The 25109-nt window shown below is 39.2% G+C and overlaps 1 protein-coding gene across 1 annotated transcript in view; it reads left to right on the top strand.

Annotated features, from left to right (window-relative positions):
• Positions 1–25109, top strand: part of STAC (SH3 and cysteine rich domain) — a 73227-nt gene that overhangs the window by 14449 nt on the left and 33669 nt on the right. Inside the window, exon 2 of the mRNA XM_027729175.2 lies at positions 9840–10116. Within this exon, the coding sequence (XP_027584976.1) occupies positions 9840–10116 (277 nt within the window). The remainder of the gene's footprint in view (positions 1–9839; positions 10117–25109) is intronic.

Here is a 25109-nt window from a genome sequence, read left to right as displayed (position 1 = left end):
CATCTTCCACTGAGAATTATTTGAAATGGAAACATGGAAACAAGCTGTAAAATTTGAATCTGAATCTCTGTTTAATCTCTGTTTGTGGACAGGCAGCAAAAAAGGAAGTGCAGAAACCTGTGGGATCAAGTAAGCCAAAATATCTGTGTGGGGGCTTCTTTTAAGCCAATAGGCCATACAACACACAAATTCTGGCATTGTGCCCTCATTTTCTCTTTGAAAAGCGAAGTAATATCATCTCAAAGCATATTAGCTAAACAAGAATAGGACAGAATTAATTCACACAAAGTATGAGTTGAAACAAGTGTCTAGGAAAGACAAAAGAAGCAGGAGCATATGTGTCCACTGGATCTATCTATATTTGGTTGTGGAGGAGCAGAGATTGAAAAAGATGGTTTAAGAAAAAGAGAAGGGAATTAAAAAGTTGAATAAAGTCGGCCATGTAACAGAATATCCAATGTGGCCAGGTGTTTTTTCAAGCTCTGCATTCAGAAAGCCTTTGTTTTTAATGCACAGTGTAAAACATTGAAAAAAATTTATTTTGAAAACATACAAGCAAAAAACCTCAACGACCCAGGAAAACCCTGAGCTTCACTCTGGAAACATGCTCTCTGGAGTCAGCGGGAGTTAGAAGTAAGCAAAGACTTTAGGATTTGGCCCAATGACAACTACTTTGTTGTAGAGCTGAGCACTTGCATGTTTTCATTGCAAAGCATTTTAACAGTGTAAGTTTTGAACCCCAGAAGTAAGAGTGGAAACACTGACAGAATATTAACTATAACAACTCCTGGTAGATCTCAGTCTTCCTTTTTGTTTTAAGATGATACAAATGTGATAATACAGTATGTGGGTTGTGGTGTTCATGTTAATTTGCCCTGAGTTAGTATCAGCCTCCCTGCCAGATGTATTTCCATATTTGCTTCAAGAGACATACTACCATTTAAAGTATTATAAAAGAGCTAAGCTTAAAAAAAAATAAAATAAAAAGAAGGGGAAAAAAAGAAAAAAAAAAAGGAAAGAACAACAAGTTGGTAAAATAAATTAGTAGAAACTATTGCTATAGGTAGCCCAGCATTTTTAAGCAGGACATTGTTGTGTTTGGTCTTTTTTAAAGGTCAAGTGTGTCATATTAAGCCATAAGATCAATAGTGGAGATGCACACTTCATAGATGGACAGATATGAGATACGGTCAAGGATGATTAATCTTACATTCACAATCACATTCATTCCAGATTATTCATGAGAAGGAAAAGAAGCAAAACTCAGGTCCTATTATTATCATTCTTGAAGGCTCTCAGCAGGCATACACCAGTGTAGCTTCTTTCACCTCAGCAGGGCCTCCTGGCTTTACATCACTCTGAACCCTAGCCTTTTAACCTCCAAATTTCATCATGCCGCTTCCACAACAGCAAAGATTAGTAAATGACTGAATCAGGAGTTAGCAAAGGGAAATTGGTGTTCCATTCAGAAGCTGATATGGAAAAGAGCTGTTCAAAAAGAGCTGCAAAATGTGGGATTCCCAGAAGTGATCTCAGAGATAACACTCCAAATGCCTTCTACATCAAGAGGCAAGAGATAACAACATTGTGATGGGGACAAAGTATGGACATGACCAGCTGCTTAGCAACCAGGTGCCTGAGGTGAACTCCAAAGTACAAAACAAGATGTTGTAAACACCTACCTGTCTTGAAATTGAAAATACAGGCTGATTTAAAAAGAACATGGAAGGACTGTTCTTAAATATCTCTTGTTTCCTTCATGAGCTTTCCTTTTGATTTCAGGAGAAATGACTGGAGGCAGCTCAATTGTCAGATAATGAAAGGGAGACACGAGGCACACAGAGGTCTACACCAGGTACATTTCATAACCTGAATTATAAAGGACCTCCTGCAGCTGGTGCCACCCATTTTGGAATAGCTATTTAGCAGCAGGGAGAATATAATCCTGCATACAGATAGAGGATTTGTGATCTTTCTCTCTGTTCCTGACAAAAGCAGCTCTTTTTTTACTAGGTGAAGCAGGAGAGGAGATGAAAGGGATAAAACATTTCGCAACCCCGATATAAAACAAGCAGCAGGCTTTCCTTACATCTGAACTGTTCCTTTGTTCAATTTGTAAAGTGTTTTTATTTATGCACATGTTGGCAAAGAAGGAAGAACTGATGATCTTTCAGCTCAACACGGTGAACCCAGTAGACCTTACTTTGGGACTGTTAATCTGATCTTCATTACTCAGATAATAAACTTTGGAAAGCTACAGTACAGCTTCTCTGAAAGATATTGTGAGTTGTTAGCTTGAAACACTGCAAAATTGAGAAAGATCCTCTGCAGAAGCAGGCTGAACACGAGCCATGGTTAAGTGATATTGCAAGCATTTTCCCCAAAATAAACTTGAATCAAACCTGTTAGGAAGTTTGAAGAAATATTGATAGGGAACAGATCTCTCAGGAAGATGATGTAATACACACTCTTTTCTTTCTAGATTATCCTTTCTAATACAGTGTGATTAAAAGAAATCAAAGGAATACACCAAAATAGGGCTGTTCAAAAACAGAGCAGCAAAAATGCTGTTAGGTACAAAATTTGAGAGTTTATGTGTGGATTTTACTTAGATTTTTTATAAAAAAGCCTTACATTTTTCTGCATTTTCATGCATACAAGTATCATTGCATTTATTTTATGTGTTTTGTCCTTTTTATAAGCTGTTTTAAACTGTTTAAATTACTGTGAGACTTTTGAAGTTACTATGAAAATATAATTTAACAGGGAAGTTAATGTGAGCTCTGCAAGTCACAGTTGCAGAATATCTACTAGAGTGTTTACTCTTTTTACGCCTTAGGACTAAGTAGAATGTTCTGAACACAACAGAGGCAGAAAAGGAGTTCCCTGAGATTTGTTGGCAATTGGTCTAGTTAATAAATTCTGTTTCCTCAAACCTATTACTCCCTGGACTGCATTAGTTTATCCTGTCACATCTTATGCTGAATTTGAAGGAATATATGAAGGAATTTGGAGCACAAAGGAGAATTTTTCATATTTTCAGGACTTAAAACTTTTAGCACTTTATTTCACATTTCTCTCATATATTTGCTAATTCTGGTTTCTTGCAATATTAGAAGACTACTCACCCTAAAACGTAGGATAAATTCCAATCAACTGCAGGAGCAGTTATTGAGAACTAGATGAATTTTTCAGCTTGGTTCAAACCAAACCAGGAAGTCATACAGAATGAACAGGTCTACTAAGCAAACACGCTGTTTGGCTACACGTGCAAGCTGACCTCTTGATAATTTAGAGTTCTGCTAATTAGAGATGCATACACACAGCTGGCAAGGATGCAGTACATCAGGAAAGGGCTGAGGATATGGGATTCACAGTGACACCTGAGCATCCCTTCAGACTTCATGCTTTCAAACCCAGAATCTCTTTCAAGGATTTTTGCTGCTATGGTCTGGCATGTCAATCAGAGAATTTCCTTGTACTTTAGAACTCCATGAGTGAAATAAAAGCATAGAAAGAGCCCTGTCTGAAAAGGGTCATATCCTAAATCAGTTTGAGAATCAGTGAGTGGGTTTAAAAAATAATGTAGGACAGGGAGGAGAGGCTGAGGATGATGATCAGAGCAGCAAGAGCCAGCCAGAGTAGTTGTAGGTACTCAATGAATCACTAACAATATTATTGTTAGGTATTATGAAAAATGTCTCCTCTTTGACAATTTCGATACAATATTAAAGCAGACAGTTTGATTTGTTTACTTTTTACAATGGTAACAAATATATTTGTTCTAACGCCAGCTATGCAATCTGTTTGAGAAAACACACAAATATAGTACGTAGCAGACTATGCAATAATAAACACTCCGTCTTTGTCTATGGTGGATTAAAAGGATACAGATTCCAAGAAAGCTGGCTAGAGCAGACACAACTACATGGTAGGGCCAGATTCTCAGACTGTATAAATCAGCTACAATTGAAGTCAACTTAGCTAATTCAGATTGTACTAGTAGGGTATTTGGACTATTTATTATTTAGAAAGAATGTAGAAAAAGAATCAGCTTTGCTTACAAAATTTATCATGGGTGCTTTGGCAATAAACAATACCAACTCCTTAAGTATTAAAAATATCCTTTCATCTTGGTAACGCTATAAGACATGGTGCTTCTCTCATCAGCAGGCAAATATATATATTGTTTATGAAATTGCATACTGCCTTTAGGTATGTTATAATCTTATTTTTGCCCATTAAAATGCCAAGGCAGCGGATTTTCAGATCAAATCCAGTAAAAAAACCACCCTTGTCTGTCCTCAAAAATCACTTACTTTTGTATCCCTCAGTTTTAAGAAGAAAATCATTAGCCCGTGAATCAGCAGGGCTAGCTGAAGCTTAGCAATGCCGCCTGGCTAGCTTACACCCTGGTAACATCCAATCCTTCAACAAAGCTAGTAAACAACTGAAGTATATTCTGAGAGCTGCTAACACAAATTGAATGTTCCTTGACCCAGAAAATAGACTGTACTCAGTAGAGGAGATACCATTCATCAAGACTTTTGTTCTCTCCCTTATTTGAAAGGCTTTTGGTCTGCATCCATTTTGGTAATAGCCTGGGTACCTGACGTGCTCTCTAGCAAATCTACACAACATCATCTGAGCTTTCTGTGTTGAAGTCCTTCTTTTATAACAAAGTGAGTCAAATAATCTGCAAATTTGCTCTAAAAAACTGCAAGGAAGAAGTGGTTCCTTACAGAAGGTGGATGTTTATCTCATAGCAGAGTGAAATCTGCTGACAGAGCATTTTTAGTCTGCATACTAAACAAAATAGCTATGTTTTATAAGAACTGCAGGATTCAAACTGGCTTGATGGTTCATTCCAACTCTGTTAATACCCTGTATTACTTGTAATGGATCTAATGATATTGTTAACGGCAGTGTAAAGAAAGGGATAGAGAAGAGCAAGCAATATTTTTTGTTTATTGCTAGCACAGTAACAATACAACAGACAGCTGATGTCTGAAAATGAGGGCTTGGTTTTATGGTCAGTCAGTAAAGTTCAGTTGATGTGTGGCTCATTTGTTCATTTCTCCTGGAAGATAGTTAACAGTGGAAATGTATAAAAATAATCTCCTCATTGGTCCACGCTGCACAGGAACCTCTGCTGCTGGCAGGGATGTTAGCAGTTATTGAGAAGGCAACAAGACCAAGCATGCTGGGAAATAAGCTGATGTGGGCAGATCCCACGAGGGTTGCCCTGAATGCCAAAGCTCATGGCCCAAGCAAACATAATAATATAAAGTAATGCAATATACACTTTGACCTCCTAGTAACCATCATTCACTGAGATCACTAGGGACAGAGTTTCAGGAAGGGGAATGAAGCATTTGTGCGTAGGACGTGGTGGGAGTGAGGTTTTCTCTGAGTTTTGAATGATGAGAAGGTGTGACAAAGAAGTTGCGTTGAGAAATGGTGAAGGCATAAGGGACACCCATTGTATCATTTTAGTTTGATTTGGGAGTGTGTTTTCAGAGTAAATCTCCCAGTGTTGAGATTGTTGCTGCTCACCTCACTGTGGTTCTTGTGCTCTATGCACAGGCTGCATCACTTGGAGGTTTGCTTGTGCTCCAGGTGTGCACAGAATGTATGCCAGTACTGATGGGCTGGGAAGGTTCAGAGCAGAGTACTCTGTGTCCTGAAATGAATACAGTGGGCATGCTGGGTCCTCAACAGTCCCTGTTTCTTTCTCCAATCTGCTTCTACAGAGCCACACTGACTGTCAATGTAAACAAGCTGGAGAATCAAAGGAAAAAAAGTTTCTAGATATCAGGGAGCAATTAAGAGCCTGAACGAAGAACTCTGCAGGGTGGACAAATATCCTTGTAACTGCAAAGCTATAAACCAGTTCAAATCATTGGTATCTTTCCAACTTCAATGGGAATTTCTTAAATGAAAATTGTAGAAAAGTGTTGCATGCTTCTAACTATTACATAAAATGAAGTCTCAGTGAGCTCAAGTGCAATGCCCATTCACAGCAAAAGCGGTTGGCACCTAGCTAATACTAGGAATGAATTTGAATAGCTGTTCTTTTGCTGCCTCCTCTTTTCTGCTTATAACAGTTGAAGAGTTGTAGTATAGGGGAATTAGGAACAGAGGAGGTGCTGATAAGCTGTGGTTTGTCAGAGTTTCCTGATCCCTTGAAGCTTGAACATTCAGGGACTCGGAAAATTTGAGATTTTGCTGCAAGATACAGGAAAAAAAAAGCTCAATTAAGCTCTGAGGCTGAGCTACTGCACTTATCTACACCTTGCCTGTGGGGTTAGTATGTGCAGTCACTGGGAGCCTGTGTGACTGATAAAAAGCTTTTAACTAGAGACAAACTTTTTTCCTTTACTCTAATTTCAAACTACAGGAACATCCTGGACTTAATGGCAAGGGTTCATGTTTCTGAACTCTCAAAGTTGTGAAGTCTTCTGATGCTACCCCAAGTCTAGAAAAACTCCTGTGCTTCTGGGAATTTTATTTTTATTTCAATGAAAGCTAATTTGTAGCCTTGCTTGCAGAAGAGAAAATGTGAAAGCATTGGGAGACTTATTTCAAATACATTTCTTAGACCTGTTTTGTGCTTGGTTTAAGGTTTTATTTCATTCTGAGTACATGATTTTTCACTGAAGTGTTGAAGTAAGTACTGAGTGTAGAACAACCCTAGCCACAGGTTTTTTCAAAATTTTGGTAGCGATTCTTCCTAAGATTTGACTTTGAACTCATTCACTCTGCAGAAAGAAAGTAAAAATAATAAAATTTGCATACATTCGTCTCTACTGAGAGATTTGAGTCCTGCCTCAGGAGAACACTATAGCAACTCTATTAGAAGCGGGTGGCATTACAAGTGCTTTAAATCAGTTTACAGCAGACCAAAATCAGGCATATCTTACATGCCCGTATTTAATTACTTTTGAAATCTTGCAATAAAAGAACAGCAAATTTTGAAATAAGGAGATTGCCATATTTAAGTAAGGGAAGTAATGTTCACTTGACTGTGGCATAATAATCACTTAAGCTTTTATGGTTTCATAGTTTATTCTAACTGTATAACAACCTGCCCTTGTCCTTGCTTGAGCCAACTTTTCCTGAGTAAACAATCACATACCAGTACCCTATTTCAAATTCTCTCATGGGCCTAATATGAGAAAGGAAAATTGGATCTAATTTTAAAACCCGTTGCCAATCTTCTATTGCTCTGTATACTCTCACTCATGCATGAGGGTTATAAAACATGCTGATCTGAGGGGTACTTTTTAACAGTACTGATGAAAGTATATCATTAAGTGTGCAAAATGCTAAACGTTGCCAACATTCTTCATTCTTGCATAGTCACTTCTGCACACATATAACCTATTTGGGATATAATAGTCCCAGACTTCCACTGATGTTTTAGGTAGGCAATGTAAGCCAAACATGTAGGTGTCTTCCAGTCTAAATGCAAATGAGAATAAAATTCTGTATTTGGCTAATGACAAGGATGCCCATCTTGTCTGGGAATTATTTAAGCACATGAACACAGTACAGTGCTCAGGGAACCTCAGAGAGGACTATTAGCTTGTGCAGAGATATCTGTCAAATCTGTGAAGGTAACTTGGTCAACTCATTCTTGAATACGTGTCCTCTGAACATTCTGGATGGGGATGCATGCAGTTTCATGCTCACCTTAGTGTATTTGTATTTCTTTGGGCATGCATAGCCTGAAAGCTGAACTACCCTTCTTTGGAAAATTGTTGACTTTTCTGCCTGGGGGAGGAAAGGCCATTGGTACATCCCTTGACTGGCAAATGACTGTGCACAGCAGAATGAAATAAGGATAGTAAATGCAGAGCTTCTTCAAATATACTGCCTACATTGTCCAAACTAGTAGGATAGTTGTTTCATTATAAAACCAATACTGTATTTCACAGCTTAGTTTTCTTTCTCTGGCAGAAGCAGTGTTTTGAAATTTAATTAGCTTCATGTGGCACTGTAGAAATGGATGGCAAATCAATAATGGATGCCATTTCAGTCACCTTGTGGTGTTGTAATTCTCTGTGTTTTGCTACACTAATTAGGTCTGACTTCAGTGAGAAGTGTTTCAGGAGCAAGGGGGTGAATTATTGCTGACTTCCTGGCTGTCACAGGGGAGATGAAGTAATCTCAGAACAGAATAACCTCGGTGATTTCAAGAGGTGGTAACTTAACATTCAAGAAGAAGAGAGAAGATCTCACATTCTGATGGTGCAGTTGTACAGTGATTTTTGGGCTCAGTCAGCCCATAGCTTAGGCTTCAGCTGAAAGAGCTTCAGAAACCATAAACAGGATTTAACTCATAGTTGGCATCTAATGACTTAATTGCTCTTATTTTCATATTCCCCTAGAGACTGAGAGTTTCTTGCAAATAGGTATTTCCTTCATTTGAACCCAGGGCTCCTCCTCTGCAACCTGAGTGAGTTGCGGGTGAGAGTTGTACATGTGGGATGGGCCCCAGGTTCTGACCCCTCACTACTCCCAAAGTCACTGTGGAGGAACAGTTCAGGAAGCAGAATGCAGTTTGCTTCTGTGTAGCAAACACAAACACTGTTAACTGGAGGCAATGGCTGCTCCTTGTCCATTCATCTGATTCAAGGAGTTTATTGAGACACACTGGGAAGAAAGCTGGTGTCTCCCTCTCCGGGAACAAGCTGTTTTTGAAGGTGGAAGAGAGGCATCCTCCCAGGATGTCTTGCCTCTCCTCTCCAACAGCGTGCTTTCAGCTGCATCATAAAGAAAATGGGTAGAACGGGAATAGAATTTAGGGAGAGCAAGTGCTCTGAGGCCAGTAAGTCAGTGTGACGGACCAGAACCATGCTTTTTTGGGAAAGCATGTGAACTCCTTCCCTCTATATTAGTGTGAATTATGGTTCCCAATCATCATTGCTTCTAACATAAACAGTTTCTAATATAAACCATTCTGGCTGCTTACCACAGACAGCCTGAGCAACATGGAAAATTTCAGTTGTTACCTCACAGTCACCCAGAGAAGAGCAGCAGTGATTGAAATTATTTTGCAGTGGTTAGAATAATGCTGAGTGAAATGTGATACAGGGTTATTGCACTTCAGAGAAGGTAAATATGAAGTAGATGCAGAGCTGGCTTTCCTTTTACCTGGCCTCTACTTGTGGGCTCTTGGAGTTGTCAAACCCATAAATTTGTGTGGCTGATAGCTTGATAGCTTCTGTGCCTCACCTAGTGCCCTTCTCAACCTTATATAAAATTGGGAGATGGAGGGGAGGGTTGAAGGATGAGAGGATTGCTGATATGGCACAAGACAGAAGTCAAAACTGCATATAAACTCTTTTTCTGCCAAATTCGAGAAATTTAAGTATATTAAATATATTTACTGAGTTCACTAGTCTTGTACTGCCATTTAACAGCTGTTCCTGTAATGGCTTAACAGGCTGCTTAAATACTATTAGAGTATGAATAATACTCTAAGTTCCCTCATGCTTGAATACAAAGGATATATTCTCCAATGCATACAACTTTCAACAGCAGCTCTACGCTGTCCTACCTGAAAGTGAAGACCAATAGAAGCATTCATTAGGGCTATCAAGTTTATTGTCTGTCAGAAAGCATCTGTAGTGTAGTTTGTTTTCTGGTTAGGATCTGCTTTCTTTGCTCAAAAATTGCCATTTAAACACTAAAGTCAATTTTATTGTTCAGGTGGTTCAAGGTCGGCCAGTGGCTTCCAGGTTCACTTTGCAACAGCACACCCCAAAACTAGGAGCCTTGCATCATTTTTTAAGTAGAAAAAGTAGTAATTATAATTGGCTTATCTATTGCAGCTGCAGAAACTGAAGCGATCACTCTCCTTCAAGACGAAAAGCTTGCGGAGTAAAAGTGCAGACAATTTCTTCCAGAGGACTAATAGTGATGTGAAACTGCAAGTAGACTTGATGCCTGAGGTGAGCACAAGCACTGGACAGCTCCCCAACTCAGAGAGCCAAGCATCTTCTCCCACCAGAGCCCAGCAACTGTCAGAAAACAACAAGACTCACATCTTCCAGGAGCACATCTTCAAAAAACCCACCTTCTGCGATGTCTGCAACCATATGATTGTTGGTAAGAAAAAATATTTTAAATCTGTGTGGGTGTCCATGCTAGAACTTGCAGGATGACCTTTCCATAGCTTCTGTGAGCCCAGGTGTCTACTTGAGAATATTCATACATAGAGACTTATGTCACATCTGCCACAGGTTAACACAAGTTCTATATTTGTTGACAGATATCTTGCCTTGTAGACACATACTGTTGTCACAAATTACAGGTGAGGGATTGAACTGCAGTCAAATTTCTCTGTCATTCAGGTTATATTGAGTACCAAGCACAAGCTCTCTTGTATGTTACACTAGAAGCAGCAGAAATCCATCTCGCAAATTTGTGTCTGCTATCCTCATTTTTTTCCACAGCAGTAATTCTAACTCTCCTACTCCTTGTGTCTGCTGTATTGCCCCCAGTTCCCTTTCACTGTGGTGACCATGCCTACCTCCTCCAGCTATCTCACTGTCATCTAACTGACAAGAAGTAGCATCTGCTGGGTGAGAGGCTTTGATCTGATTGTGTGTGTGTGTGTGTCTAGGACACATGTTTTGGGAGACCAGGTCAACAGAACAAATATAACAGCTGAATTTACACTGCAGATTTTCTTGGGATCCTTCTGCCTGATACTTGTGCACAAAATCTCACACTAACTTTATACCTTTGAAAGATAGGCCTGTCTGCTCTCTGAAACTCTCCATGAGTATGTAAGTTCCTGCCAGGGACTGACTAAGTGACACAGAAGAACTAATTTTATTATTCTCTCTAGTGTGCAGAGAAAAACTCCATACTGTGCCCTGCTTGTAAGGTAATTTTCAGTGCAGTGTGAAGACTTAAAAAGCCAGCTTCATTCAGTTCATCTGTGGGGCTGTACAAGGACAGATCAGGAAAGAAGTGCAAGTGGCTGGAGATGTAGAACATGCATGGTCACCACTGTGGGAAGCTGCAGGAGTTGCTAATCAGAAATCTGATCCTAGAAATTCACATCCTTGTGGCTAGGGTGTTGTACATATGGTTTGGTTTTCTTGCCTACTTATTATCTAGTTGTCCCAGAACAGTAGATCAGGAATGAATTCAGTGGCAGTTTACACTTGTGAAAGTGAGTGACACAATTTCCAAGTTTTAAGGCAGGACAGGAAGTTAAAAACTGGTTTAGCTTCATGTAGAAGCAGTGTAGATCTTTTAGTACAAAATATTGTCTGTAATTTGCCTAGCTTACTGTAAGAAATTTGTATCCCTTGGCATGGAAGTCACTGCCTTTCAGCTAACAGTATGGTAAGTTCTTGATGGGATTGCTCAACATTTTTCAGATGAGGGTGCTCGGTGGAACACTCCCCATTTTGTGTGAGGAACTCATGTTCTTTGGAAAAGGCAGCTGTCTGCAGAACATTAAATCTGATGCAAGACAATCATGCTTCCATAAATTAAATCATATCCTCTCTGCACCACAGCTCTACTAAATCCAAGGAAATTGAGGAATTTTCATCTTAAGTTTTTGGTATTATTTTCCAGTCTTTTAAGTTTTTTTCTACTTGAAGTGGTAAAATAAATAAAAGAGAGAAGGAGGAAAGCATTGGTATCAGGGAACTTCACAGTCCAGAGATTGAAAGGAGTCTGGAAGACTAGTTACTTGAAATAACTTTATAAATGGAAACATGCCCAGAACTTGTCTCCTGTTGTAATGTGGATGGATGTTCTATCAAAGCTTAGTTTCACAAATACATACTGCAAATATAAGTTCTTTGCATTTCTGGCAGCTTCTTGTGAAGTTGTATGGAGATTAGTATCGTCACAAATCTGCACAACTCCGCAATAGTGTTTCAAAATACTTCTGCTCAAGATGGATTATTACTGGCAGCAAACTTTGCAGGGAGTAAATCCAGTTCATAAACACCCATGCCCCTCTCCTTTGCTGGGCAATCTGTGTCTGCCTGGAATAGGAAAGTCCTGAAGCATAGCTCCAAGCTTCAAAACATCAGCTTTAACCCCACCTGCCTTCTGAACTTTTTCTTCTATCCTCTGAGGGTTTTGTTTTTCTGTTCTGTATCTCAACCACTTCATTAGCTAAAGAAGTCTTTTGTAATTGCTGAAGAAGCTAATGCGACCTATTTTGTATGGTGGCAGTCTGAGTCAGGTGAATTGTTCTGACCTCCTCCAGCTCATCTTTGCTTGGAGGTAAGGCAGGAAAGATGTTAGGAGTTTTACCTTATAATGCCTTAAAGTCTAGATGCCCTGATTCTCATAGACAAACGTCTTCTCTATTCCTGTGCTCTTCTCTTTGATCCTTACTGCAGTCATGCCTGGTTTTGTTGTATTGTATTTTAAACAGCATGGGAGATCTAGATGTTACTGACTGCAGTTCAATTAATCCATATAAGTTATGCAGTTGTTGGTTATGGGAAGGTGAAGCGAAGCAGGCAGCTTTTCAGGAAACCCTGTCAAAGCATGCTCCCAAAGGCAGACTGAAAAAACTTCACTTCTGTTCTGGGACTCTGAATTTACACTTGTAACATGGAGCCTATTTGTCCTCTCTATGTGCATTTTTCGTGGGCAGTGACATTTAAGAGTAATGAGTCTATGGCTTTAAATTCCTTATTGATGAGAATAAAGGCAAAGACAGACACATGTTTTGAAGACTGGAGGAAAGAGTCCAGCAAAATCCAGTTTTGACTTTAGATGGTTTTAATTTTGCCACCAAGAATGATGCCAGGTTCACCTTAAATGGCTCTCTGATCTATGAACTAAGCAGCTCTGGTACAGGGCAGCGTGATGAACTGTGCATAGCATGAACTTGCAGTGCACGCTTCAATCTCACTAACATGGCAGAATCTGTCTGTAGCTTCAGAGTGAACAGGACACTGGGAGCAGAGGCAGCAGGCTCCCCATGCCGCTCTTTTCACAGTGAAATTGAAGTCTGCGACGCTTTATCTTCCTACAAAAAAATATGTTCATCATCTCTCCTTGACTGTTGGGCAGTATGAGCCAAATATTGCCTTTGGGATGCAGCCCGTATGTCTGTTTGTTCATTTGACAGAAGTACAGTCAGAAGATAAAGGCCAAATACATGTAATTGTTTTCAGCATTCAGAGGATGATGTTTACTATGATCAGTATAATGTAAACCTGCTCTTTCAAACGCTTTTTATGCATCCCAGAGTGCGGTGCAACATATTCAAAAGAAACCCTGTTTATTGATTTGATTTCAAAAAAGAAAGAAACAGTATTAATAGTATGCTTCATACCTCATGTTGAAGGCAGAAGTCAAAGTGTAACTGCTATCTGTACAAGACTGGGACTCAATTTCCACTTGAAAAATTTGATATAGAAGCAGTAATTTTCTCTCAAATGAAATAAGGAAGGAAAGTTCAAATTCAAGGGATGTTTGAAGAGTGCACAAAGGATCCATTTTATGATAATGGGGGCTTCTTACGGTGTCAAATACTCCAACAAAATCATCAGTTCTAATAATTAATTCAACAGTAATAATTCACATAATTTCAGAAGCAAATCAATAGTGTCTTGGAGCAGACTCTGTACTCCTTTCTCCCACTCAGTTTTGCTCCTGTGAGTGCTTAGTGTTCATTAGTTTAGGACTGAGGTTTCAGCTCCATGGTGGATTATATATTTTCCTAAACATATCCACCCTCGAACATCCTCTCACAGCATGTTTCTTAGAAAACTATTAATTTACTGTTCCTAGTAGTAATATTTATTGCTATTTTAATATCTAACCTCAGCAAGGGAAAATTTTGAAAATCAAAGGACCTATGGAATGTATCACTAGGTCATAATTTAGAAGACACTGTTTTTTTTTGTTTGTTTTTTTTTTTTTTTTTATTTTACATCACAGTGAAAAGAAAATCAGGTCAGAATACCTCTGAGTTGATTCATGTTTCTGCCATTTTCTGTGTTGAGCAAGAATGTGGTAAGCTTTGGCAATGGCAAATAAAGGGAGGCAAAACTGCCTAGCACCAGCAAAGGTAGATACTATTAAATTAATGTTGCATCAGATTATAGTCTAAAACTATGCTGATCAGAAGTAAGTTCTTAGTTGTCTTCAGTCTCTGATGTGTCATCAAGCATCTCTGTGATACTTTACTATTGAACAAAATATGATGTCAGTACTCTACAGTTGAAAAACATTGTGGTTTTTTTTAAAAAAACCTCCATCTGTAGACTTCTCAACATTTTACTCATTTGCAGATCATTTCCTGTGCTGATTCACATGGAAAAAATGTTATTTTCCACACATTCCAAGCATATGACATGAAATTAATGTATTCCCATCTAAGTCAAATATAAGTAATGCAGCAAAAAAATAAGGCACTTTGCTTTTGAAAATAGACTACTTTAAAGTCAATCCTTTAAAGCTGTGTTTTAAAGAAGTAGCTGCTCATTTATGACAACATCATTGTATGTTTATTTGTGTGTCAAAAGTGTACTTAGCTATTTCATTCCATTCTTAACCTTAGCTCTGGCACAGGATTTTATCCAAACACCTGTTTTATTGACACCTGTTAGAGTATGTTTGACTGGAAAGACATGTTAGAGGGCCACAAACTTTCAGAAAGACCAGACAAAATTGTGTTCTGCAGTATCCAATAATTGTCAAAACCAGGTCCTTCTGGATCATGCCATCACTGGCTTAGGTACCTGAGATGTATGCACTTACAGATGCTCTCAGGGCAACCAGTTTTCTGGTTTGGATGCAGATTCTCTAGACCTTTGCAACTTTGGAGGTAAATAGCTCAGTAGCTGTCTTATCAAGGAACTAACCAGATTAGTTAGAGAAACCTGTAGAAAATAAACAAGCAAGTAAAAAAATAAAACCAAAATATAACTCTAGCATAGACTTTCAGTCTATTAATCAATAGACTTAAGCAGTGAAATTGTGCTATCCCTTCATCATTGACTCACTCCTACCACCGTCTGTTCTGGTTTAGCCAGTCATTCTGGAGTTTCAAACAACCAAAGAAGTACCATGAATAATTCTTTCTCAGCACGTCTTTTAAAAACAGCCTGTATTTCTTTATTTCACTGTGCAGTTGTGGCTACTAGAACTTTCAACCACTTTTATCCCCAAAGCTATGCTGGAACATCCTCCATAAAATTAAGCTCAAGGCTGATAATTTGGCCCAGCTTTTCAAGTGCTGGAATAAAGGAAAAAAAGAGGTCTAGATTGGAGCCTTGGTCCCCCTTTTGCATTAGTTGCTGTATCCGAACCTCTCCTCTTAGACTATCAGAAAGTGTGACTAATAAGTACTGGAAAAACTCCATGGTTTGAGGAAGTGTTTATATAACTGTAATTTATGTGGATGTTTATTAAATATAGCAAAATTTCACAGGAACTATGACACAGTACTTTCTGCCTCCAGTCTGATCAGCTCCCTCATAAAGAATATGCTTGACTTTTTTTAAGCTTGCTGCCTCACTTCATTAAGTAGGAATTCTGTTTTGATCCAAGCCTGCCTGTATTCAGTATTACCCAGGTAGACAGAGATGCCATAAACATTCACAGATTGATCACCACTGCTTGGCAGCTAGACAGTGTAGAAACACTCTCAGAAGCATGGCTATAACTGAAGCTGTTTTTCCAAGGCTATGGTTTGGAGGACTCTTTGGACAAAGCTCTTAAAAAAAAAAACAAACCCGAAAAAAACCCAAAAACCAAAATGAAAATAAATGCATTTTTATTGATCTTGGAGGATGAAGGACAAAAATAATGTTGTTCATTCAGTCTTCACCCTGCCCTCCACTCTTCCCAGTCTCTCTAGCATGTTCCAACCCACATGACCTTGGGGGAAGAGACTTGTGTTGCCACTGCATCAGTATGGGAGTTGTCCCCTCTAGAGAAGGGTAAAGAGCCACCAGTGAGGAGGAGAAACCTGTGGAGCAGCTTGTGGCAGCAGCTTCATGTCCATCTCTCCAATGGGCTTGTGCAGTCACAGCTGAGCCTTCCCACATCTACTTTCCAGATGATGCGCTGTTACTATTATGGTATAAAATTGTGAGTCTGAATGTTGTTTATTATTAAGAGTTTCCCTATGAAGAGAAGTTTTCCAAAGCAGCTGAATCCAGCCTCCTTTTGTTTTGATTGTGAGGAAAAATCATGAAATCATGCCTAACCAATCTAAAGCCTTCTACTCGGGCTGAGTAGGTGAGGGGAGAGCAGTGAATGTTTTCTACCTTGACTTCAGCAAGGCTTTTGACACTGTCTCCCATAACATCCTCATAGGCAAACTCGAGAAGTATGGGTTAGATGAGTGGATGTTGATATGGATCGAGAGCTGGCTGAATGGCAGGTCTCAGAGGGTTGTGATCAGTGACACAGAGTCTAGTTGGAGGCACGTAGCTAGCAGTGTTCTCCAGAGATGGGTACTAGGTCCAGTCTTGTGCAACTTATTCATCAATGACCTAGATGAAGGGACAGAATGCATCCTCAGCAAGATAGTTGACAATACAAACCTAGGAGGAATGGCTGATACCCCAGAGTGCTGTGCTGCCATCCAGAGAGTCCTGGACAGGCTGAAGACTTGTGTGGAGGGGAGGCTCATGACACTGAACAAAGGCAAGTGCAGGGAAAGAATAACTCCCTACACCAGTACAGACTGCGGGTTGATCTGATGGAAAGCAGCTCTGCGGAGAAGGACCTGGGGGTCCTGGTGGACAACAAACCATCCATGAGCCAGCAGTGTGCCCCTGTGGCCAAGAAGGCCAGTGGTATCCTGGGGTGCTTTAGGAAGAGCACTGCCAGCAGGTTGAGGGATATGATCCTGCCTCTCTATTCAGACCTGACGAGGCCTCACCTGGAGTGCTGTGTCCAGTTCTGGGCTCCAGGAGACAAGAGAGACATGGAGCTCCTGGAGTGGGACCAGCAGAGGGCAAAAAGGTGACTAAGGAACTGGAGCATTTCCTTTACAAGGAAAGGCAGAGAGAGCTGGGCCTGTTAAGCCTGGATAAGAGATGACAGAGGACACAACATCAATCTATGGGAGTATCTGGAGTGAGATTTTCAAGAAGATGAAGCCAGGCCCAGTGAAATGACAAGGGCCAATGGGCATAAACTGAAACATAGAAAGATAAGGAAGAACTGCAGATAAGGAAGAACTTCTTTACTGTGAGGTTGACAGCACTGTAACAGTTGCCCAGAGAAGATGTGGAGCTTCCTATTATGAAGGTATTCAAAGCCCATCTGGCCATAATCCCGTGCAACCTGCTCTAGGCGAACCTACTTTACCAGGGTATTGGACTAGATTATCTCCAGATGTTCCTGCCAATCCCAGTCATTCTGTGATTCTTCGAAAAAGGGCTGTTGTGTAAACTTTTCAATGACAGGTACCAGTATATATTACTAAGTGATCCATAGTCTCTGTCTCTCCCTCCTCCTTTCCTTCACTAAATTTACTCCTGGATTTAGGAGACTTAGGTTCTTGCTTCAGTTGATGATGACAAACGGCTCTGGCACCTAAATTTTCTAGTATTTTGAGAATCAGTGTAAGAATTGCTTGTCATCTCTGACCTGCTGTACTAGAGTGTAGGACAAACAAAAATGTTATATTTTGTTAATATGCATCCGCAAAAAATTGGTGCAAAATAATAATTTTACCCTATTAGCTTGAAATTGAACTTGGCTTCTCCTACAATATATTTCCTGAGTTAATAAGTCTCCCTAAGTGTCAACCTTCCCACTTTTGAGGAAAACCCTGTAAGAAGGTAGCAAAAGCCTTCTGGAAATATGAATTTAAGTTCACCAAACTGTACAGTGACTAAACCATTAGTTATGGACTAGTCAGGTATAGGTAATATCATCTGGACTCTCCAAAATTTCCAAACTGATGAACAGATGGAAAGAGGTAGAAACATGTATGGTATATGCAGTATAGGTGTGCTTCATTTGCTGATACTCCTATTTTTGATAAACATGACAAAAAGTATCCAATTCATACTGCCCCACATTTCTAGAGAAGCTACAGAGTACCACACATTATCCTTTCTTTACATTATTATTTTTCTTTGGTAACAAAGAGTTAAACATACTTTAAAGCAAATATTGAAAAGTAAATGTTTAGTTTGTTTACCCTCTGGGAGGGCTTCCTCCTCTGAGATGAGGCAAGAATGTTATCAGTAAATTGGATAATCAGGAACTGCTTAGCTGAGAAAAGAAGATGGAAATATATTTTAAATTCTAATTTGTCCTTGAACAGCATCAAACATGTTTCACACTTGTTACTAGATAATTTTCAAGCTTACTGTAATTTTAGGGAAATTGCTATTAATATGATACTGCAATTAATCCTCAGTCAAAAGAGACTTTAAAAATGTTGACCAACATTTGCTGTTTAATTAGATGAAAAACAATAAAAATTTCCAGCACATCTACAATCAGTATTTTACTGTGATATTAGCCATGATGATTTTTAACCAAAAACTACATGAAAACCCACTAAATATTCTAGTGAGTAGTGGCCATCACTCTTGAAATCAGCCCTAGTGAAGAAAATAATTGTAAGCTTAAGGTTTTTTTGAAGGCCTCTGGATGAAGCAGAATACAAGGGTTTTTTATGTCCTTCTACATACTTTTCCTGAGCTCATATGGGACATCAGATAAGTAAATCAAATGCATCTTCATTAAAGCTGACCTTCTTGTAAAAACATTATTTTTTTATTTAGAGTCTTTGTCTACCAGAGTGCCACTGTTATGTGTATAATTACATTGCCACATAGTGACAAAAGCATTAACTGGTAGCAAAATTACTAGAAGCTTCACCTTACCGTGAGTTGCAGAAGCCTTAAAATGAGGCAATTAGCAGAAATGCTTTTGCAAGAAATAGAGCACTGCCATCATGTAGAGTAAAATACCTACCCACAGTTGCTTGTTGATGTCCTTAATATAGAAGGATGTTTCAGAGAGCAATGATCCTGGTGGCTCACATGGAGCATCGTGTGTTTTCCTGCTTTGGTAATAGGAATGTAAGTAACTGCAACTTCACGAACTACCTTCTCTAAACTGCCAAATTTTTAGTTTTCCAGGTATACATAACACTGTTTTGCTCTTTGACATAAGTTTATCTTACATACTGAAGGATGCTGTACACACCTGGATCCTGACTTCTAATTCTGAAGACTTGCTCAGTTGAAAATTACATTGTTGTGGTTTGCATGCAATTACATGCAATTGAAAATTGTGATTACATTGCAGTTTCCTTTATAACAAGGAGGGAGTGATCTTGAAAATCTTGGAATAGTTTGTTTTGACCACTAGATTATTTCCTGTTTAATAGAAGGGTTGGAAGCAAGAAAGAAAGCAGGGGGTGAGGGGGAGGGAAGAAAAAAAAAGAGTAGTTATGTCTTCCCTCCACTTCCTGCAGCAATTTCATTTTCACAGCCAAGAGAGGAAGTGGCATACAGCTGGTATAATCACTGAACCAACACTAACTACAGTATCATAGTCAGTATGTTCCTGTTTGGCTTCCTGGAAATCACAAAAGAAAGGCTATAGATTTGATGCACACAGGACCATCCCTCCAAATGACGATTGGGTGTATTTATGGGGGGACTTTTATTTGCAGTGCTAATATTGCCTGTTTTTCTAGCTGCACCTCTCAGAAGTGTAGTAATCTTTCATATCCTAAGATCTGTGGCATATCAAACTCTCCAGACAGAGTTTATTCTGTCCCAGGTATTTTTTTTTTTTTTTGTGAAGCATGGGGAAGAATTCTTAACACTGCTGATTGCTTACAGTGCTCCATCATCAATGAGCTTGACTAGGCTTCTTAGGAGTGTTCTCCAAGGGCAACAAACTCTTCATTAGCTGAAAAAAACACTTAAGACATTGATGGGATTTGAGCGTGTCTATCACAGATGCTATTTCAAAATGCCCCATCTGAAAATTTAGACTGATTCTTAATCAAAGAATCCAAAATTATGTTGAGCTCTTGCTAAGGGAGAGATAACATAAAATCCAGTGTGCAGAGGATCTGGATACCAGATTTTATTGAAGAAACAATGACAATACAGATTTTATCCTGTTTAATTTTTCTCACTCTCCTTCCCTCCCCACCAGCATTTCATTCCTGAAGTCTCCTTTTCCCTGCAGAGGGGTCACTACTAGCCTATGCAAGTTGGGCAGGAGGGTGTTGTTCCTGCTGTGATGCTCCTTGCAATTACTCTTCTCAGGTGCCACTGGCCAGAGTCCCTGGCTTTGATGTCCATGGCTTCCTTATCTCCAGGATCTTCCCCGTTTCCCAGACCTCACCCCAGGGCAGGATCTTCAACTTCTTTCTGGGCCCCCTTCTGCTTTCTGAGACTACTTCTTCCTTTCAAGAACTCACCTCTTGGCACCAGTTCTTCTTTCTGGAAACTATGTTCCCAGTTCCTAAAGTCTAAATAATGTATGTGCATAAGAACAGCACATGACCAGCCTTTTAACAAGTGGGTTGGTCTCCTGTCTCTCTCTTAGTTGGAGGCTTTGGGATGCATCACTTTTGTTTAGTCCAAGTGTTATCAACATTTCCAAGCAGCCAATAGTGGTTGCAGCTTGCAGGTAGCAGTCTCCTGCCTCAAAGTTTGGGAGTTCAATTTCACCCATGCAGTTATACACAATTATCTGCTGCCTGTTTGTGTTCATAATTTCAGCTCTTTTTTGCCTGTGACAGCTCCTAAATCTTAGTATCTGTTAGTAACATCCAGCTGTGTGCCAGTACCTTCAGACACATTAATCTGGTTTTTTTCTCTTCTCCCCTCCAAATCACGCCTTTAGACATCCCAACAAGAGCTCCTCTTGCACTGGAAGCCATTTTGCTAAAAGCAAGGTTGTCTCATGGGTTTTGCTGGACTTTTGTTATATGTTATATCATTATACACAGTACAACAGATAGATATAGCTGCCAAACCTATTGCTACCCCTTATTGGTTTGCTTATCTCTGATAGTGGTAGCACATTTATGGTCAATGTTAATTAAGGTTTTTGGACAGCAAAAAACATAATCATGCTGGTACAAACCACATGTGTAGATGAGAAAAGCTATGGCTTGAATTGGCTTTGCTTGTTCCTACTAGAATCGAGGGTGAAGTCAGATTATGCAAATACTTTCTAACCATGGACAATTTATGAGTTATGCATTGAATTATTCCTGTTGATAGACAAAATCTTAGAAAGCAAATTTTTCGTGCATTTGATTTAATGATTTAAATATTTAGAAATAGATATTCCAGCTTAATATCTGTATTTTTTCACTCCTCAGATTGATCCTGAGGCAGATAATGTTCTTTTTGCTTTGCTGAACTACATAAACTTCTGTACAACAATTTGACAGAAGTTTTCATATTCATTTCAACAATAATTGGTGTCACATGGAAATGTATCTGTAGGTGCTTTCTAAACTGCTCTGTGTCAAATAATAAATTCTCCCAGGCTGTAACAGTGAAGGCTGAGATTGCCTCTTTGAGCAGATGACAGTACTAAATAAAGCATTTTTACTGCCCAGCCTCTGTGATTTCACTGGGGGAAAAAATTAAAACAAACCAAAAAGAAACATACCTGCATTTGGTGAGAAAGGTTTCATTTGAATGTTTTTCCATTGGTTGGACATTAGGAAGAATTTCTTCACAGAAACAGTGATTAGATACTGGAATGGGCTGACCAGGGAAGTTGTGGGTGGAGTCACTATGCCTGGAGGTGTTTAAGGAAAGACCGGATGTGGCACTTAGTGCCGTGGTTGAGTTAACAAAGTGGTGTTCGGTCTTGGGTTGAACTCAAGAATCTTAGAGTTCTTTTCCAACCTAATTAATTCTATGATTCTATGATTCCGTATTTCCCACGTGGAAAAGAAACTGAAACACGCTTAGTTATAAAATGCAATCGTAAAATTCTGAAAGGAAAAAACACATTATGACTTAATGTAGAAATAAATTCTCTGAAAACTGATCCCAACAAACTGTTATAACTACCCAGTTACTTATGATGAATTATCTCTATTTCAAGCAAATCATGGTGTCAATTACCCTGTAGCTTCTGATGAAATCCTCCTCAGCTACGTGTGATCCAAGGTAAGAAATGGCTTTGGAGCAGAAACCTCTGTGTGTGGCCAGATCCTGACGAGCCACTAGATTTAGGTGGAAGCTCCAATTCCCATCTCCATCACTAGTTACTGTGAAATGGGCAAAAGAGGGAGAGAGAGGAATTATGGTCACAATAAGTCACACTTCAGCATTTCGTGTGCAAGCCCCATTGCCACAGACACTGCCAGTCAGTTCGTGCTAACACAGACCGGGAACAACACTGAGGCACTGCACTGATGAGGGAGTGTTTTTGGTGCAGGAAGGAAGAGCCTAAACCCTCAGTAAGCTTGAAATAGCAAAGGCCAGAGAGCAACGGGTATCTATATATCAGGGGCGTTTTTTTTTTTCTGTTTGTTTCTTTTTTCTTTTTTTTTTTTTAACTAAACCTTTCATAGTTCTAATTGATTGTCCTGATCTTCTGGCAAATAGAAGCCTCTCATTTCAAGCCCACTGATGATGATGAAGCCATGTAAGCAATAGGCAATATTAAAAATCCATTAAGAGACCAGTGAGGATATTAAATCCCTTTGCTGAGGACAGACTGTTCTTTTGTTTGCTGTGTAATTCTTTTCCCATATTTTCAGCAAGCTCATAGCCCTGCTCTTCATTTCACATCATAATTTTTGTTCAGATATTGGGTTTGTGTTTTCCAGCTCCTCTATAATGGTACAAGGCCCTTGAAAGACAAAAGTTTTGGCATATATAAGTGGCCCTACAAAATTCAACTGCTCTTTCAAACCATTTCAAAACACAGAAAAAAATGTCTGCACCTGGATGACTTTGCATTTCAACATATGTAAGAACACAGGTGCAAATAACCTGAGCCTGCCAACAGAGATCATTTGAAATCTTTCATCATCTTCATCTCAAGAGTTTACTAATATTACTGAGATCAAGTAATATTGGTCTGGTTTACTAATATTACTAACACCAAGCCATTGATCTCTGCTTGTCCTCAACTGGGACAACATACCAAGTTTAATTGCTCCATGTTCCCTTGTCCTGTTCAGCTCTGCTACCATCATCATCTCTGAAGCAGTTCAGCATCACCTCCCATAGGCAAGTCTATGCCCAACTGTTCTAAGCTATTTGCCTTCTCAGCAAAGCAACCCAGTGCAAAGACCTACAAGCACAGGCTCATTGGTCCAGAAAATTGTCCAGGAAAGTAGGCATTGATATATCAGTGCCAGTTTGCTCAGAGTAAAGAAGGTTAGATAAGACTGATCATGATCAGTGTCTAGAGAACTGGGACTTTTTCTTTCAGTAATAGCTGTTAGTTTATTTACCATGGCGTTCTAGCATCTTAATTAACATTTAGATGATCAAAAACCTGAGATGATATTTTAAGAAGTATGGAGGTGGATATTTCCTTTCAGGGACAGACTTTTATAGCAAAGCTGCTGAATATGTGAAAAGTGCTTTGCAAAGAAAAAACCTCTTGTGGCCAAATTTTTAAAAGACTTTATTTTAGCAGGGATATTTTTCATCTCTGTAACAGTCTTGCAGAAAAACCTGCCTATTACTGCCTCATTTTTTTCTCAGCATGTCATTTCTAAAGAAAACTATGTCACTAGGAAGTCAGTTCTAATTTTATGCACTGTTTTGTTGCCTGCCTACATGCAAGGCAACTTTTATTGCTATTTGAACATTGGATATTGTTATGGAGAAACTGGGGTAGGCATTCAAATGGACCCGTACCTCTCAGTGACATATAATCTAAAATTTATTAATTTGAAAGGATAGGTACCATGACTGGATATCAAGTCCTATTCTACAGAACATAAATATATAAGTTCCAGCTTCTCTCTACACCCCATTTGGTTTAGATTGACATAAGGTGGACTCAGGGGAACAGGACACTTCAGCCAATCAAGGTATCAGGTTCAGACCTGGCAGCTTGGTCCCAAATGCAGGTATTCCTCCTCTAGTTCCAACATGTTGTTGGAGATCCCTGGACAGTGTACTCCCATCCCAAGAAACTATTGACTTAACCCACCCAAAACTCTGTACATTTTAAACTGGTACATTTAACTGTAAAAAACCCCAAACCCACAACCTAATTAAAAAAAAATCCATTACTAAACAGTAAAACCTTTGAAGTCAATCCCATGCTGCTATTATTTATAAAAAATTGCTTAAGCAAGATTTTTGCCTAGTTTTCTCTTTGTTTTTTAAATATTTTTGTTCTATACATCTGTTATTCATGCATAGAGTGCCTTTGCCATAGTGTTTGAATGAGAGAAGACTATCTAGTCAGGTCAAAAGAGAAGAGTACTCGTAAGTTCAATTTCATCTTCTTACAAAAGAAAAATTAATACTTTTGGATAGTCAAAATGACAATGCCAAGAACTACCATAATATATTTTCTGTGGCTCAGTTAGGAACAATATGCAGCTGACCAAAAAATTATTATGTCCTCTTTTTGTTGCTTTTTTAAACAATCCATCTAGTCCTGTATTTAACAGTGGAAAGTGCAGTGGTAGGATTGTTAATAGTACTGGTAATTTTATGTGAGATGAATATTTGTGTGTAAGTCAGTGTACCTGGCAACTCTGTGCCTATCAGTTTGAATTATCAGTCCGGCATCAGACAGCTGTAACTTCCAGCGCTCAGCCATCTAGGCTGCAGGAATCTGGGTTCAGGCTTTGGTCTATAGCTCACCTGATGACCAGATGAGGATCTGTGCCTCTCTCCTCTCCACAATGTCATCTGAGGCAAGTGATGGGGCAGCATCAGTTAAGAAAAAGAAGCAGAAGGGTGCCAGGTATTAGGACAGAGAAAAGGGGTAGTTCCCAAGGTGTGCAGGAGGCACTCAGGGAGGTTAAAGGAAGAAAAGTATTGCCCAGCTCATCCTTATAAACCTAATGATTTGGGGGAATTAGGGTCAAGATTTTCAACTTTAAAGATGTGGATGTCCTGTGTAGAAAATGCCATTCTCTCATCTACTCACAGTTCTTG

This window comes from Pipra filicauda, unplaced genomic scaffold (assembly GCF_003945595.2).
Source record: "Pipra filicauda isolate LSUMZ 115617 unplaced genomic scaffold, ASM394559v2 scaffold233_size1220752_pilon, whole genome shotgun sequence".
NCBI classification, from domain to species: Eukaryota; Metazoa; Chordata; class Aves; order Passeriformes; family Pipridae; genus Pipra; species Pipra filicauda.
The sequence above is the reverse complement of the archived record's forward strand: the minus strand, read 5'-3'. Positions and strand labels throughout refer to the sequence as shown.